Consider the following 14528-nt stretch of genomic DNA (forward strand, 5'->3'; position numbering starts at 1 on the left):
TGCTGCGGGGAGGTCTAAACGCCGCTCCACACCGCCCCCAACCTGGACCGCGTCCCCCCGGTCGGCGAGCGAGGGGCGTGCGCAGTCGACTGCGCCTGCGCAGCCCCTGGGGGGAAGGCCACGCCCCCAGCGTATGGCCACGCCCCTTGTGGGCCGCCACGCCACGCCCTCGGGCCGGCTCCGCCCTCCCCTTCTCCTGGCTCCTAGCCCCGGGGTTGGAAGATGGACGGGGCACCGCCGCCGCTGCTCGCCCTCCTGCGCCTGCTGGTCCTGGCGCTGCCGGCCGCGGGGTGGCTGACAGCCGGCACCCCGTCGCCGCCTCCATCCGCAGCCCCGCAGGTAGGGAGGGCGGGGCCGGGTGGTCCGCCGGACACCCCTCTCCCTCGCGCCGACGCGCGGCCACCGGGGTCTCGAGGTACCGGGCCCCCGGAAAGAACGGGGCGAGCGCTCAGGAAGTGGGGCGGCGAGGGAGGGAGAGGCGGGAAGGGGAACGAGAAGGGACGCCCGGGCCCCCTCGATGGGTGGCTGGGCCTAGGACCACGAAACTGGAGGCGCTCTCAGCGGGGCCCTGACTGTGGCTCCTTCTTCTGCTTGGGGTTTTCATGTCAAACATACGCGGTCCCCAGCGGCCCCGGGCTTGTGTCATGGCGCCCTCCCGGGCCGGAGCCTGACACTTGGGGCCCAGCAGTGTTTGTGAGCCGGGCAGCGTGGAAGTCGCCCAAGGGGAGAGTGCTTTTCCCGGCTGCCCGATTCGGCCCTGGTCGGGGGTGGGCAGGCAGCGGGACGCCTCGGAGGAGGGCAGAGGCTGTGGATCAGGACCTCCATGTGTCTGCCGGGGTGTACAGAAGCGGGCCTTGGGTGTGTGGAAGCGGGGGGGGGGGGTACAGCATCCCACAGCCTTGGAACTTGGTTTGCCCCCCCCCCCCGGGGGCGGAGTCCAAAGTGTGTTTCCACAATCCCGCCAAGGTGGCACTGTAGCTAAGTGAAGTAGGAATTGCATCACAGTGTTCAAAGGCAGCTGAAGGCTGTTCTTATCATTTATGATCGTACTTAACCTCTCTTCCGTTATAGGGGAGGAAAGAGTTTGAAATTTTAATTTCTTGTGTGTCAGTACTAGGGATAGAACTCAGAGCCTTGACCTAGCCCTTACCTGTTTTTACTCGATAAAAATTGTATTATAGGGCTGGGGAGATAGCCTAGTGGCAAGAGTGCCTGCCTCGGATACACGAGGCCCTAGGTTCGATTCCCCAGCACCACATATACAGAAAAACGGCCAGAAGCGGCGCTGTGGCTCAAGTGGCGGAGTGCTAGCCTTGAGCGGGAAGAAGCCAGGGACAGTGCTCAGACCCTGAGTCCAAGGCCCAGGACTGGCCAAAAAAAACCCAAAAAAACATTGTATTATAAAACAAATTTATGTGAAAGGAAAAGAACTGAGCTATTGTCAATGTGTGAGATGCATACTTGTTCAGCTTACATATTTATTTTGCAGGATGGCATAAGAATTAATGTAACTATCCTGAAAGATGATGGAGAGGTATTTAAAGAACAGGTTTGTCTCCTCTTGATTGTTTTTAAATGTCTCATTTAGCCAAGTGGAATGCAGTTTGTTTTAGTTGTCCTCTTAGCCCATTTTTTGATAGTACAACAAAACAGAAGCAGGTTTATATTTAGCTTTCAGTTATGGAGGTTCAACAACAGGTTGCTAGCATTAGCTTGGCTCTGGAGAAGACCTCCTGGCAGATGGCATTGGAATGGCAGGAAGGCATTGTGAAAACAGATTACTTTGCCAGATAGGAATCCAGAGAGACTGGGTCCCACAGTTCCTCTGAGGGCATGTTCTCAGTCCCTTGAGGCTCTCCCACTAGGCCCTGCATCTTAAAAGTTGGACCACCTTAGTACCTCCACACTGAGGACCTAGCTTCCCATGCAGAACTCCTTGGAGGACAAACCACATCCTCACTGTAGCACCTACAGCTCTAACTTAGTAAGGCAATATATTGACATGAAAAATTTGTCATCGTTTATAAGCCATTGGAATTAATATATGTACTGCTTTATTTTAAGGTTGTTCTTAACATAACCTATGAAAGTGGACAGGTATATGTAAATGATGTACCTGTAAATAGTGGTGTAAGCCGAGTAAGCTGTCAAACTTTGATAGGTAAGTAATACCCAAGTCAAATTTTCAGATTTTTTTTCTAAATACTAAGTTAGCATTGGATGTTGTATATTTCCATTTTAAAGTGATAATATGCATCACTTCTATAGCTTATGATATTTATGTTTAAAGCTCTTTACATTATATTGATTAGTGCATTGATGGAACATGATAGGGAGTATCACTGAAGATTCTGCATTATGGATGTATAGCAAGAGCGAAAATGTTAGACAAGTGTAGAAAATAGAAAGGAAAGTGGCCGGGTACTGGTGGCTGATGCCTGTAATCCTAAGTACTCAAGAGGCTGAGATCTGACGGTCACGGTTCAAAGCCAGCCTGGGCAGACAAATCTAAAAGATGCCTACCTCCATGTAACTAGCATAAAGCTGGATATGAGTGCACGGCTCCTATGGTACACTGTCAGCCTTGAGAGAGAAAGAAAAGGAATTGTGTGAGGCTCAAGTGTTCAAGCTCACTATTGGCACAAACACACACATATCAAAAAGCAAAACAGGGCTGGGAATATGGCTCAGTGGCAAGAGTGCTTGCCTCATATACATGAGGCCCTGGGTTCAATTCTCCAGCACCACATATACAGAAAACGGCCAGAAGTGGCGCTGTGGCTCAAGTGGCGGAGTGCTAGCCTTGAGGAAAAAGAAGCCAGGGACAGTGCTCAGGCCCTGAGTCCAAGGTCCAGGACTGGCAAAAAAAAAAAAAAAAAGGCAAAACAGCCCAGAGCTGAGTACTGTTTCCCTTCTGTTAGGACTTTGTGATGACTGGAAGAATGTGCTTATTATTGTAGAATATGGCTGTTTTCTTAGACTGTGTTGGCTCCTTACTGTCAACCCAAGGAAAAGATGTTGCTACTGGACTGTTTCATAGAAAATCTGAAAACTGTCAAATATTTCCTCTTTGAAATGACTGTAATCCATTGTAAGCACATGTCATCTTTGTTTTTATAAATCTGAAAGCTATTAATAGGTCAAGGATGATGATTCTCTACTGTTTTGTTCCATATAAATGTCATGAAAATAATCAGTAACAGATTTGGTGGCACTTTTTGTTAAAGCTGTTACTGCTTTTTTTTTATAGTGAAGAATGAAAATTTGGAGGAAAATGTGTATTTTGGAATTGTCAGTGTCAGGATTTTAGTTCACCAGTGGCCTATGACATCCAGTTCCAATTTGCAACTGATTGTCATTCAAGAAGAGGTAGTAGAGGTTGACGGACAGCAGGTAAGATACTGTGCTTGTTCACTGGGTGTTAGATGGTATGGTTAAGTTTGTGCTGGGTATGCATACATCTATTATTTTACTTGTTCCGACTTAAAGAAGAAGGTAACACAAATACTGTCTGTATCCAATATTGTCTGTCCATTTAGAATTCTTACTTTATAGTACTTTAGCATTTGAAATTTATTAATTTAAAAAAATTTGTTAAATTGCCCATTTTTGTATTACTTAAAATGTCATGAACATTATTGAACAGAGAAAGTAAAAAGACATTAAATTTTATTTATACTTCAGCCAACTGAGACCAAGCTTACAATAGCAAAAACTAAAGAAGAAAAGAAACCAGACGCCAGTGGCTTATGTCTGTAATTGTAGCCACTCAAGAAGCTAAGATCTAAGGATCAGGGTTCAAAGCCAACCAGGGCAGGAAAGTCCATGAGACTCGCATTTCCGATTAGCCACCAAAAAGCCAGAAGTAGAGTTGTGGATTTAGAGTGCTAGCCTTGAGCAAAAAAGCACAGGGACAGTGCCCAGGCCCTGAGTTCAAGCCCAGGACTGACGAAAAAAATAATAAAAAGAAGACAGGAATATGACTAAGGTTGTGAATTAAATGCCCTGGGGTAGCGAAGACTATTCTTTGTGAAAACAGGACAAGGTTTTTTTCATTACAGAAGTAAGGGAAGAAAAAACTTTGACAGGGGCTGGGGATATAGCCTAGTGGCAAGAGCGCTTGCCTCGTATACATGAAGCCCTGGGTTCGATTCCCCAGCACCACATATACAGAAAATGGTCAGAAGTGGCGCTGTGACTCAAGTGGCAGAGCAAAAAGTGCTCAAGTGCCTTGAGCAAAAAAGAAGCCAGGGACAGTGCTCAGGCCCTGAGTCCAAGGCCCAGGACTGGCAAAAAAAAAAAAAAAAAAAAAAGAAAGAAAGAAAGAAAAAACTTTGACAGTGCTGGATAGTTATTTAAAATAATATATTCTGTTTTGCCTTCACAGGCTCAACAAAAGGATGTTACTGAAATTGATATTTTAGTGAAGAACCAAGGGATACTCAGACGTTCAAACTCTACCCTTCCTTTGGAAGAGAGCATGCTGTACTCTATGTCCCGAGACAGTGACATTTTAATTACTCTTCCCAACCTCTCCAAAAAAGGTAAATTGAAAGACTGATATTTCAGATGCTAAGGACAGTATTTCTTTAATTAGTAGTCTTATATATGCTTTCTCCTTCTTTTTGAAATACTGGGATTCAAACTCAAGCTTCCTACTTGCTTGGCAGGCACTCTTGCAGTTGAGCCACACCCCCAGCCCTTGCTTAAGCTTTGTAAGTTTTACATTGTTTGTAAAATATGCTCCCTAGTCTTAATTACAGCTGTTTTGTGTATAAATAAATTTAGGTAAAGAACACTTGAGAGGCTGGGGCGTGGCTCATGGTAGAGCGCTGGCCTAGCTTGTTTGAGCTGAGTAGTTTGTGATCGCACTGATTGCACAGTGACACTTGCAAGTGCTTATCCAGCCTTATTTCTGGAACACTTTACAAGATCTATAATAATGATGCTGTAGTGCTTGCTTCTGCAGCACACATACTGAAATCGAGAGCCACACAGAGATCCACATGACTTCTGCGTGAGAATGTCAAGCCAATTCCTGAGCATTCTGTGTTTAGAAAAGAAAAGAAAGAATATTGAAAAGATTCCTTTGTAGAAAGAAGTACTCATTTTTCTCTGAAACACAGAACATTTAAATTGAGGTTTGTTATTATTATTTATTTTTTTTGGCAAGTCCTGGGGCTTGGACTCGGGGCCTGAGCACTGTCCCTGGCTTCTTTTTGCTCAAGGCTAGCCTTCTACCACTTGAGCCACAGCACCACTTCTGGCCATTTTCTGTATATGTGGTGCTGGGGAATAGAACCCAGGGCCTCATGTATACGAGGCAAACACTCTTGCCACTAGGCCATATTCCCAGCCCCTAAATTGAGATTTTTTTTCTGTGTGACAAAATCATAAATTCTGTAGCTTCTTAAGAGGTCTGAGTGTACATCTCCCCTTTAATGTGTAAATCCAACAATAGGATATTTTTATTTTGTTCACCCATGGCAATAGATCCTGCCCTATATGTAGTTGGTGTAATCACCTTAGAACCAGTAGAGAGCCCGGAGCATGCTGGGAACATGTTGGTAACTGTGCTTTTCCTCCTCAGTAGATAGTGTTAGCTTGTTGCAGACCACCAGCCAGTATCTTACCAGGAACATGGAGACCACCGTGGATGAAGACGTTTTACCTGGCAAATTACCCGAGACTCCTCTCAGAGCAGATCCTCCTTCCTCATACAAGGTAAATCGGCTCCCTGGTGCTGTCTTTATCCGGAGTTGTCATTAAGCATTTAGGTTATGGTGAAGAAAATAGATGCTAGCATTTAAACAGGTAGAATCCATGAAGATTAGATTAGAACTGTATTGTTAAGAATGAAGTCATTGTGCTGTTTTGGGGTTTTTCATGTGTGGGTTTTTTTAAAATTGTTATTGCAAAGGTAATATACAGAGGGGTAATAGTTACATAAGTCAGGTAATGAGGACAGTTCTTTTTGGACAATGTCACTCCTTTTCTTGTTTTTGTTCTGTGTGTGTGTGTGTGTGTGCGCCTATGCATGTGCCTATGTGTGCTGATACTGGGACTTGAACTCGGGGCCTCACTTCTTGCTTTAGTTTTTTTACTCAAGGCTGGTACTCTATCACTGGAGTCGTACCTTCACCTCCCATGGTTTTAGTTATATACAACTATTCCTGTTTTCTTCTGTCTATTTCCTGTGATATATACACATGTGTGTATACATATGCATATATGTGTGTGTATATGTGTGTGTATATATATATAATATATATATATATGGTCACATTATGATTATCAAGACTCTAAATTTGATTTGGTTGGGAATCTGCAATCCCAGAATGTTTTTCCTCTACCTCCGTATCTCCTTCCTTTGCTACTCCTACCTCAGTCACGTGTTCTCAGGATCTCACATGGTGGTTAGGCACAGCCCCGTCTAGGTTTGAAATATGGTCTGCCTCTTCCTAGTTGTATGACCTTGACTTAATCCTTTAACATGTTTATCTGTGCTCAGTCTTCAGGTATTTAATTAAGGTGTGGTAAGACTTCAATAAGATGGCTATTACAGATTAACATGCACTTATAACTACTAAGTACTCACAAAATAGCCATAATACTTCTACTGATGACTAGAAAGATAATCACACCTCAAGAGAGTATTTGGATAGCTCTCCATATTAGCTGGATCTTTTACCTTATTTAAATGAGTAAACTGTATGATTCATCAACAGGAAGAAGTTCTCACACTAGTATTTAGGGTTGCAGTAACCCCGACTTCCTTCCCTCCCAGAACACTGCCTGTGTTTGCCTGTCTTCCTAGCCTCTGCCTCACTCTTAAAATGTGGAAACAGTTTGTATACAATGAATCTCCCTGCTCCTAAAAGTTGCTACTCCATTTGTCTTTCTTCTCCTTCTCTTCCTCCCACTGTTTGACACAGATGGTTGACTCTGGTCCATTTTGTTTATAATGGACAAGCCTAACTAATCTCTTCTCATTTAGCATTTATTTTTTACTTAATTCATAGTTACACCACAGTGTAAGTAAGTTCTGTGCCTGTGCTTTTATAATCTTTAAAAATTGTACTAAGCCTCCTTAAGAGACATTTTCCCCTTCCTCCTTTATCACCCTTACCCCTCATTCAGGGACATTTCAAATTAGAATGCAAATGCACAACTTTGGGGATGGGTTGTAAAGGATTTTTTCCCCCCGGTGCTGAAACTGAACCCAGAACCTCAGGATATATAAGATACTCTACCACTGAATTATGATCGCCCCCTCTCCCCGCAGCCTGAACACAGAGTTTATTTTAAGACACTACCACGACATTCAAGATACAGAATATTTTCACCTGTCCAGAACTAAAGCCTGAAGAAATTTCAGGATTTCAAGAGTCTGGGACTTGCGTAACTTATCCCAACTCCTGTTTCAGGTGATGTGCCTGTGGATGGAGAAGTTGAGGAAAGACCTGTGCTTGTTCTGGAGCAGGATTTTCCCAGTGACCTTCATGCTTCTCAATGTCATGGTGGTCGGAATTCTTGGAGCTGCTGGGGTCATAACCATGCTAAAGGTGCTTTTCCCAGTTCCTGACTACAAGTAAGTGTTTCTTGTTTTTGAAACTTTAGTATTTTAATTATTAAAATATGAGTTATATGTACTATATTTTGCAGTAGGATGTACAGTAGTTAGGAAGGTAAGAAAAAAAAGGGGGCAGTAAAAATAACACCTATTTTTCTAGTACACTGACCAACTTTGACAAAATTAAAATGTTTATTAAATCCCTGTTATGATAGAATATTGGTAGCAATTCGAGAGTGAGACAAGCTCAGCTAATAACTTAACGTCTACTAGAGAGAAAGCGCAAACAAGCTTGTATAATAGAAAGTGTAGGGCTGGGAAAGTGGCCTAGTGGTGGAGTGCTTGCCTAGCATGCATGAAGCCCTGGGTTTGATTACCTCAGCACCACATGAACAGAAAAAGCCAGAAGTGGCACTGGGGCTCAAGTGGTAGAGTGCCAGCCTTGAACAAAAGAAGCTCAGGGACAGTGCTCGGGTGCTGAGTTCAAGCCCCAGGACTGGCAAAAAAAAACAAGTACAGTGGACCCTGACTATGTACATTCACTCCCACACTGCCATTTAAAACATCATTAAGTTCAGAAAAGATCTTTAAGATTTCATTACAGCACTGTCTATAATAGAAAACACAAGCAGCCAGGAGCAGTGCCTCATCTCTATAATTGTAGCTACTCAGGAGGCTAAGATGTGAGGATCACAGTTCAGTGCCAGCCCCACCAGGAAAGTCTGTAAGACTCTTACTTCTAAATAACTACTAAAAAGCTGGAAATGGAGCTGTGGCTCCAGTGGTAGACTATGAGCCAGAGCTAAAAAGTTAAGGACAGCACCTAGGCCCTGAATTCAAGCCTAGTAACACCCCCCCCCCCCAAAAAAAAAAAAGAAAGAAAAAGAAAACAAGCAAAACAAGAACCTTCTTAACTATTTACTGGTGAGAACTTAACTAAGTAAATGGCTCAGGCAGCCAGTGAGGTGCTCTGTGCTAAGGAGCACAGCAGCTGTTTAGATAGAACAAAAGCTTTGTATGCACTATGTGTACATATATGCAAAGAAACTATTTGTGGTTGAGAAAATATATCTAATGAATCAGAATGAGTCCAGGGATAGAGAGACTGATTTTTTTTTTTTTTTGGCCAGTCCTGGGGCTTGAACTCAGGGCCTGAGCACTGACTGACCCTGGCTTCTTTTTGCTCAAGGCTAGCACTCTGCCACTTGAGCCACAGCGCCACTCCTGTTTTTTTTCTGTATATGTGGTGCTAAGGAAACCTAGGGCTTCATGCATGCTCGGCAAGCACTCTACCACTAAGCCACGTTCCCAGCCCCAGAGATTTTTATTTTTCTCCTTCCATATTTGATTTTTTTTTTTTTTTTTTTTTTGGCCAGTCCTGGGCCTTGGACTCAGGGCCTGAGCACTGTCCCTGGCTTCTTCCCGCTCAAGGCTAGCACTCTGCCACTTGAGCCACAGCGCCGCTTCTGGCCATTTTCTGTATATGTGGTGCTGGGGAATCGAACCTAGGGCCTCGTGTATCCGAGGCAGGCACTCTTGCCACTAGGCTATATCCCCAGCCCTCCATATTTGATTTTTAACCCAAGAAATAATTTTACAGTTAATTGAAAATGAAATAAAGAATATTTTTACAAGTTAATCCATTAGTAATTTTAGGCTTTTGGTTTTGTTTCTTTCTTTATTTTTGGCTGTCCAAGAGATTGAACTTGGGCCTTTTATTTGCCAAGTAATTACTCTACCACTGGAGCCACACCTCTACTTCTACTTGCTTCTAGTTTATTTTTCAGTCTTACACTTTTTTTTTGGTGCCAATCTTGGTGCTTGAACTGAGGACATGGGCAGTGTCTCAGAGCTTTGTTGCTCAAGGCTAGACCTCTATCACTTGAGCCACAGCTCCACTTCCAGCTTTTTGGTGGTCATTTGGAGATGAGAATCTCACAGACATTCCTGCCCAGACTAGCTTTGACTCGACATCCTCGGCTGTCAGCCCTGTAAGTACTTAGACTAACAAGCATGAGCCACTGGCACTCAGGGAGTCTAGCACTGTTGCCTGACCAACCTCTAACCATGATCCCTCTGCCCCCCCCCCCGAGTAGTGGGAGCTACACATGTGGACCACCATACCCAGTGTGGGTTTTTGAGATTGGGTCTTCAACTTTTGTCCAGGTCGACTTTGGATCAAGATTCTCTTATTTCTGCTGTCCAAGTAGCTGCAATTACAACTATGTCCCATTTGGCTTAGCTTAACTTAGACGATTGCTTTGTCCTTCAGTTCTTATTGTACCTAGAAGTATTGTCATCTGTTTGGAAGAGCCCCTTTTACCCAGAGTTTATGTATTGAGGTAAATGTATGCTACACGATAAGGTTATGATCTCTCTCTCTCTCTCTCTCTCTCTCTCTCTCTCTCTCTCTCTCTCTCTCATTCACTCACTCTCACTCATCTCTTGCAATATGGGGTTTTGAACTCAGGGCCTTGTGCTTTCTAAACAGGTACTCCATTACTGATGCCTTCAGGTCCTTATTGCAATGGTTATTTATTATTATTATTATGTTTTTCCAGTCCTGGGGCTTGAACTCTGGGCCTAAGTGCTTTCCCTGAGCATCTTTTGCTCAAAGCTAACTCTCTACTACTTGAGCTACAGTGCTACTTCCGGCTTTTTCTGTGATTAATTGGAAATAAGAGTCTCACACTTTCCTGCCCAGGTTGGTTCTGAACCATGATCCTCAGATCTCAGCCTCCTGAGTAGCTAGGATTATAGGTGTGAGCCACCAATGCCCAGTTGCACTGGTTGTTTTTGAGATATTTCCTGTTCAGACATGTGCCTGGACTGTGGTCTGCCTGTATTTGGCTTCCTATCAGGTAGCACAAGCACATGCCTGCCTAGCTTTCTCCGTTGAGATGGAATAAGTCTTGGGTCTTTCTGCCCAGGCTCACCTGGAGTCAGGATCCTCCCCATCTCAGCCTCTGCCTAGCTAGGGTGACTGGCTTGCATACCACACCCAGCTATGTGTTGGGACAGGATCTCCTGGGACTCTTCTGCCCAGGTTGGCCTTGAACTATGATCTCAGCCTCTCAAGTAACCAGTTAGTATTACAGGCATGAGCTACTGGCTCCTGGCTAACATAGACTGTTAATTGTTCTGTTTTTCATTTAAGACAGTGGTTCCTATATTTTCTTAATTCACAACATCCTCAGTATGCCAGTAATTTTGTTTGTGATGCCCCAGCTGCAGCTCCAACTGCATTCTTCCCAGTCTCTGCCTCCAAACCAGCTGCAATTACAGGTCTGAGTCACAGTGCCCAGCCTTAAATGACTGGTGGAATGTGTGTTCTTTCTTGTAGAGTACTGTACAGTACCTCATGTCTTATAATTGCATTGCACATGGTCGCCTTCATTTCCTTTCAGCATTAGCTTTCACAACATTGGCTTTTTCTTTTCTTTTCTTTTCTTTTCTTGCCAGTCCTGGGGCTTGGACTCAGGGCCTGAGCACTGTCCCTGGCTTCTTTCTGCTCAAGGCTAGCACTCTGCTACTTGAGCCACAGCGCCACTTCTGGCCGTTTTCTATATATGTGTTGCTGAGGAATCAAACCCAGGGCTTCATGTATGCGAAGCAAGCACTCTTGCCACTAGGCCATATTCTCAGCCACAACATTGGCTTTTTATATAACTGCCCAAATCCAGCTTTACAAAGGTGATTTTGTTGAAAGGAATAAAGTGCAACCCAGCAGCAATATTAATACTATTATTGATCTTATCTATTATTTAGTGGTGCTGGTGATAAAACCCAGGGCCTGTTCCAAGCTAGGCCAGTTCTCTGTCACTAACCTGTATCTATCCCCAGTAGTTTTGTTTGTTGTTTTTTACAGGGTTGAAGCAGCCACAGGGTTCATAGGTATCTCACTAAAGACAAGAACAGAAAGAAAGCTGACACAGATGGAGTCAGTGCCTGCTATTAGATATTTACATAACAAACCCAGTCCTAGTACTGTTTGAAACACAGGCAGCAGAGGCAGGGTTGCCAAAGAGCAGTTAGTCCTAGACTCTAAGCTGGCTCGAGGCACTACAGTCTAGTTGAGTGGCCTTTGCCATGGGCCATGTCAGGCAGGGGGATAGGGACCAAGCCAAGCTGAAGCCACTGGAATGATTAGAGCTTATTTGAGTAATGAGACCGGAACCCATGCATCATCAAAAGGATGGGCCTGATGGCACACCCCAATATTAGGTGCGCTTCCTTTTATGTATTCTGGGAATGTGGGGATTGCAGCATTCATTGGTTTAGTGTGTTTGATAAAACTTCACGGACCTGGTTTCTGATAGTTTTGATATGCCCACGTGTCTGTGTTTCTGATTTCACTTGTGTTAATTCCATCAGTGTTTGGGTTTTTTTTTTTTTGCCAGTCCTGGGCCTTGGACTCAGGGCCTGAGCACCGTCCCTGGCCTCTTCTTGCTCAAGACTAGCACTCTGCCACCTGAGCCACAGCGCCCCTTCTGGCCGTTTTCCATATATGTGGTGCTGGGGAATCCAACCAAGAGCTTCATGTGTAGGAGGCAAGCACTCTTGCCACTAGGCCATATTCCCAGCCCTCCATCAGTGTTTTTTGTTGGAATAAGTTATCAGTATTAGTTACCAAAAAAAATTCCAGAGTCATGCTGCCTCAGCATTCACACTGACAACAGAACAGATGGTTGCTTTATCAGCTGGAGTCACTCAGGGCAAGGCACAATACGGGGTAACTTAGAGGAGGGCATAGCCCTCCACATTTATACTCACCTTGTTTTGTTCTAAAACAACCAACCTCTGTTGATGTCTTAAGAGTCACACAGAATTTAAAATACAAGATCTTGAATTCAGCAAGGCGCCAGTGGCTCACACCTATAATCCTAGCTGTTCAAGAAGCTGAGATCTGAGGATCGCAGTTCAAAGCCAGCCCAGGCAGGAAAGTCCCTGAGATGCTTATCTCCAAAACTAGTTAGAAAAAGCCAGAAGTGGCATTGTGGCTCAAGTGGTAGAGCACCAGCCTTGAGAACAAAGAGGCTCAGGGACAGCTCCCAGGCCCAGAGTTCAAGCCCCAAGATGGGGGGGGGGGGGGAATCTTGAATTCAATACAAACACCTCTCCAATCAGATATTTTAATGGAAAAAGGAATGGTGTCTAAGGATCTCACATTGTGTTTTGGTAGATGGAGGTACTAGAAAGTTGCCTGGGATGTCTTTTTGCCGAACTTATAGAAATCTAGGACCAACACTTTATTGAAGACCTAGGGTTAACCTGTGCGTTCCTTTCCTACAGTATCAAAGTAGTGAGGTTTCCATTCCCTCATTCCCTGTGGTTAAAGCATTTTGGGCTTGCTGGGCATGAGTGGCACATGCCTATAATCATAGCTACTCTGGAAGCTGATATGAGAATCATGGTTCAAAGCCAGCCTGGGCAGAAGAGTCCCAATGAGACTCATCTTTAATTAGCAACTCAAAAACCAGAAGTGGTGCTGTGGCTCAACACGGTAGACCGCTAGCCTTGAGCAAAAAGAGCTCAGGGACAGTGCCCAGGCTGTGAGTTCAAGGCCCACCAGTGACCACCCCCCCAAAAAAAAAGAATTTGGGGGGCTTGGCATGTTGAATGAAAACCCCTTTGTTACAACTATTAAAGATTTTTTTATTTTTTACTGTCACAAAAAAAAAAACAACTTTGGGCTCACAGTTTGCACAACCATTATAAACAGTGACGCAAAAGCATCTCACCCAAGATATAACTAATCCTTGAAGTAGTCCTATCTTCTATACCAAACAATTAGAGGAAATAATTTGGATTAATAATCATAATCTTCTATTTCAGAGGAATTCTTAAGGTGGATAAAGTGAATGTTGTACCAGTGACAGCTATCAACGTCTATCTAGACAGCTCTGAGAACAAAGCAGAAAACCTTGAATATAAAACATGTATTTAAAATACTATCTCAAACCATGGATCCTGAACTACTGTCTCCAAACTTGCCAGTTGGATATAATATTCTTCAAATCATTGTCAATTGTTGCATAAAGAAATTACCAAACTCCTCTAAGTCTGCCTGAAAGTTGACCTTCACAATGCCAAGTTAAAGTTGGCCTTTTCTGCAAGAGGGCCGATGTTCAGATGAAACACTAAAGAAAGTTAAGTGGGAGAGAAGATGTGGATTCTGAAATCACCGAAAAGGAAATTAAAAGGTGAGCCAGAGTGCCATGTGCCAAGAACTTTCCAAGGTGCCTTGACTAAGGAAATGACATCCATTTAATTAACTGTACAATTTTATAAAAAAGCACTTTATGAAATTTTAACTTAAAAGCTCAAGAACTTAACACTTATTTTTTTATTCAGTACAGTGTGCCTTTCTTATTAAGCATGTGACAGTATGAAATCAGAGGGTGTTGTGATTTGTCTGTGTTATGTACAAGACCACTTTATCTTTATTCCCCAGGACTTAAAAGTTGTGGTGATATGTTCTCACTCTAAAATAAACTTTTTTACAGAAAATGAGTTATCATTACTTTGCCCAGTTGAGAAGCAATATAGACATACAGATACAGGATCGTAGTTTATTTCACTCACAATGGTCAAAACCAGCAGAAGGCTAACATCAGCAAGCCTGTCATGGAATTGATGTGCTTTCTTCTTGATCTTGTGGCCCTACGTATAGTGCTGTTTACCCTGCAAGTCTTTTTCCTTTTTTTTTTTTTTGCCTGTCCCTACGTTTTCCCTTTGACCTGGCACGTGTAACCTATCATTACTCAATGTGATGCGTCCTATTTTGTTTCGTTGAGAAAATTCTTATGCATGACTGTAATCACAGTATTTAGTAGGCTGAGATGGGATGATCAAAAGTTTGAGGCCAGCCCAGGCTATACAGTGAGAGCCCATTTAAAAACACAAATGAAATTAAAAATTTTATTATAACCTATCATTTTAAAATTGGTATCCA

The 14528-nt window shown here is 43.6% G+C and overlaps 1 protein-coding gene across 1 annotated transcript; it reads left to right on the forward strand.

Moving 5' to 3' along the window:
• The first annotated feature begins 189 nt into the window (after nucleotides 1-189).
• Nucleotides 190-14078, forward strand: Ginm1 (glycosylated integral membrane protein 1). The gene is made up of 8 exons (XM_048354273.1): nucleotides 190-339; nucleotides 1490-1549; nucleotides 2065-2161; nucleotides 3251-3393; nucleotides 4388-4544; nucleotides 5591-5724; nucleotides 7428-7591; nucleotides 13409-14078. Exons 1-8 carry the CDS (start codon nucleotides 223-225, stop codon nucleotides 13518-13520), a joined length of 984 nt encoding a protein of 327 aa, XP_048210230.1. The 5' UTR covers nucleotides 190-222; the 3' UTR covers nucleotides 13521-14078.
• The last annotated feature ends 450 nt before the right edge of the window (nucleotides 14079-14528 follow it).

Source organism: Perognathus longimembris, chromosome 9 (genome assembly GCF_023159225.1).
Source record: "Perognathus longimembris pacificus isolate PPM17 chromosome 9, ASM2315922v1, whole genome shotgun sequence".
Taxonomy (NCBI): Eukaryota; Metazoa; Chordata; class Mammalia; order Rodentia; family Heteromyidae; genus Perognathus; species Perognathus longimembris.

Bases quoted from the DNA above. Each gene is read 5' to 3' on its own strand.
- Ginm1 (XM_048354273.1), top strand. From the start codon at position 223: ATGGACGGGGCACCGCCGCCGCTGCTCGCCCTCCTGCGCCTGCTGGTC. The intron at 3,394-4,387 runs GTAAGATACTGT...TTGCCTTCACAG, and splicing joins TAGAGGTTGACGGACAGCAG to GCTCAACAAAAGGATGTTAC. The intron at 7,592-13,408 runs GTAAGTGTTTCT...CTTCTATTTCAG, and splicing joins TTCCCAGTTCCTGACTACAA to AGGAATTCTTAAGGTGGATA.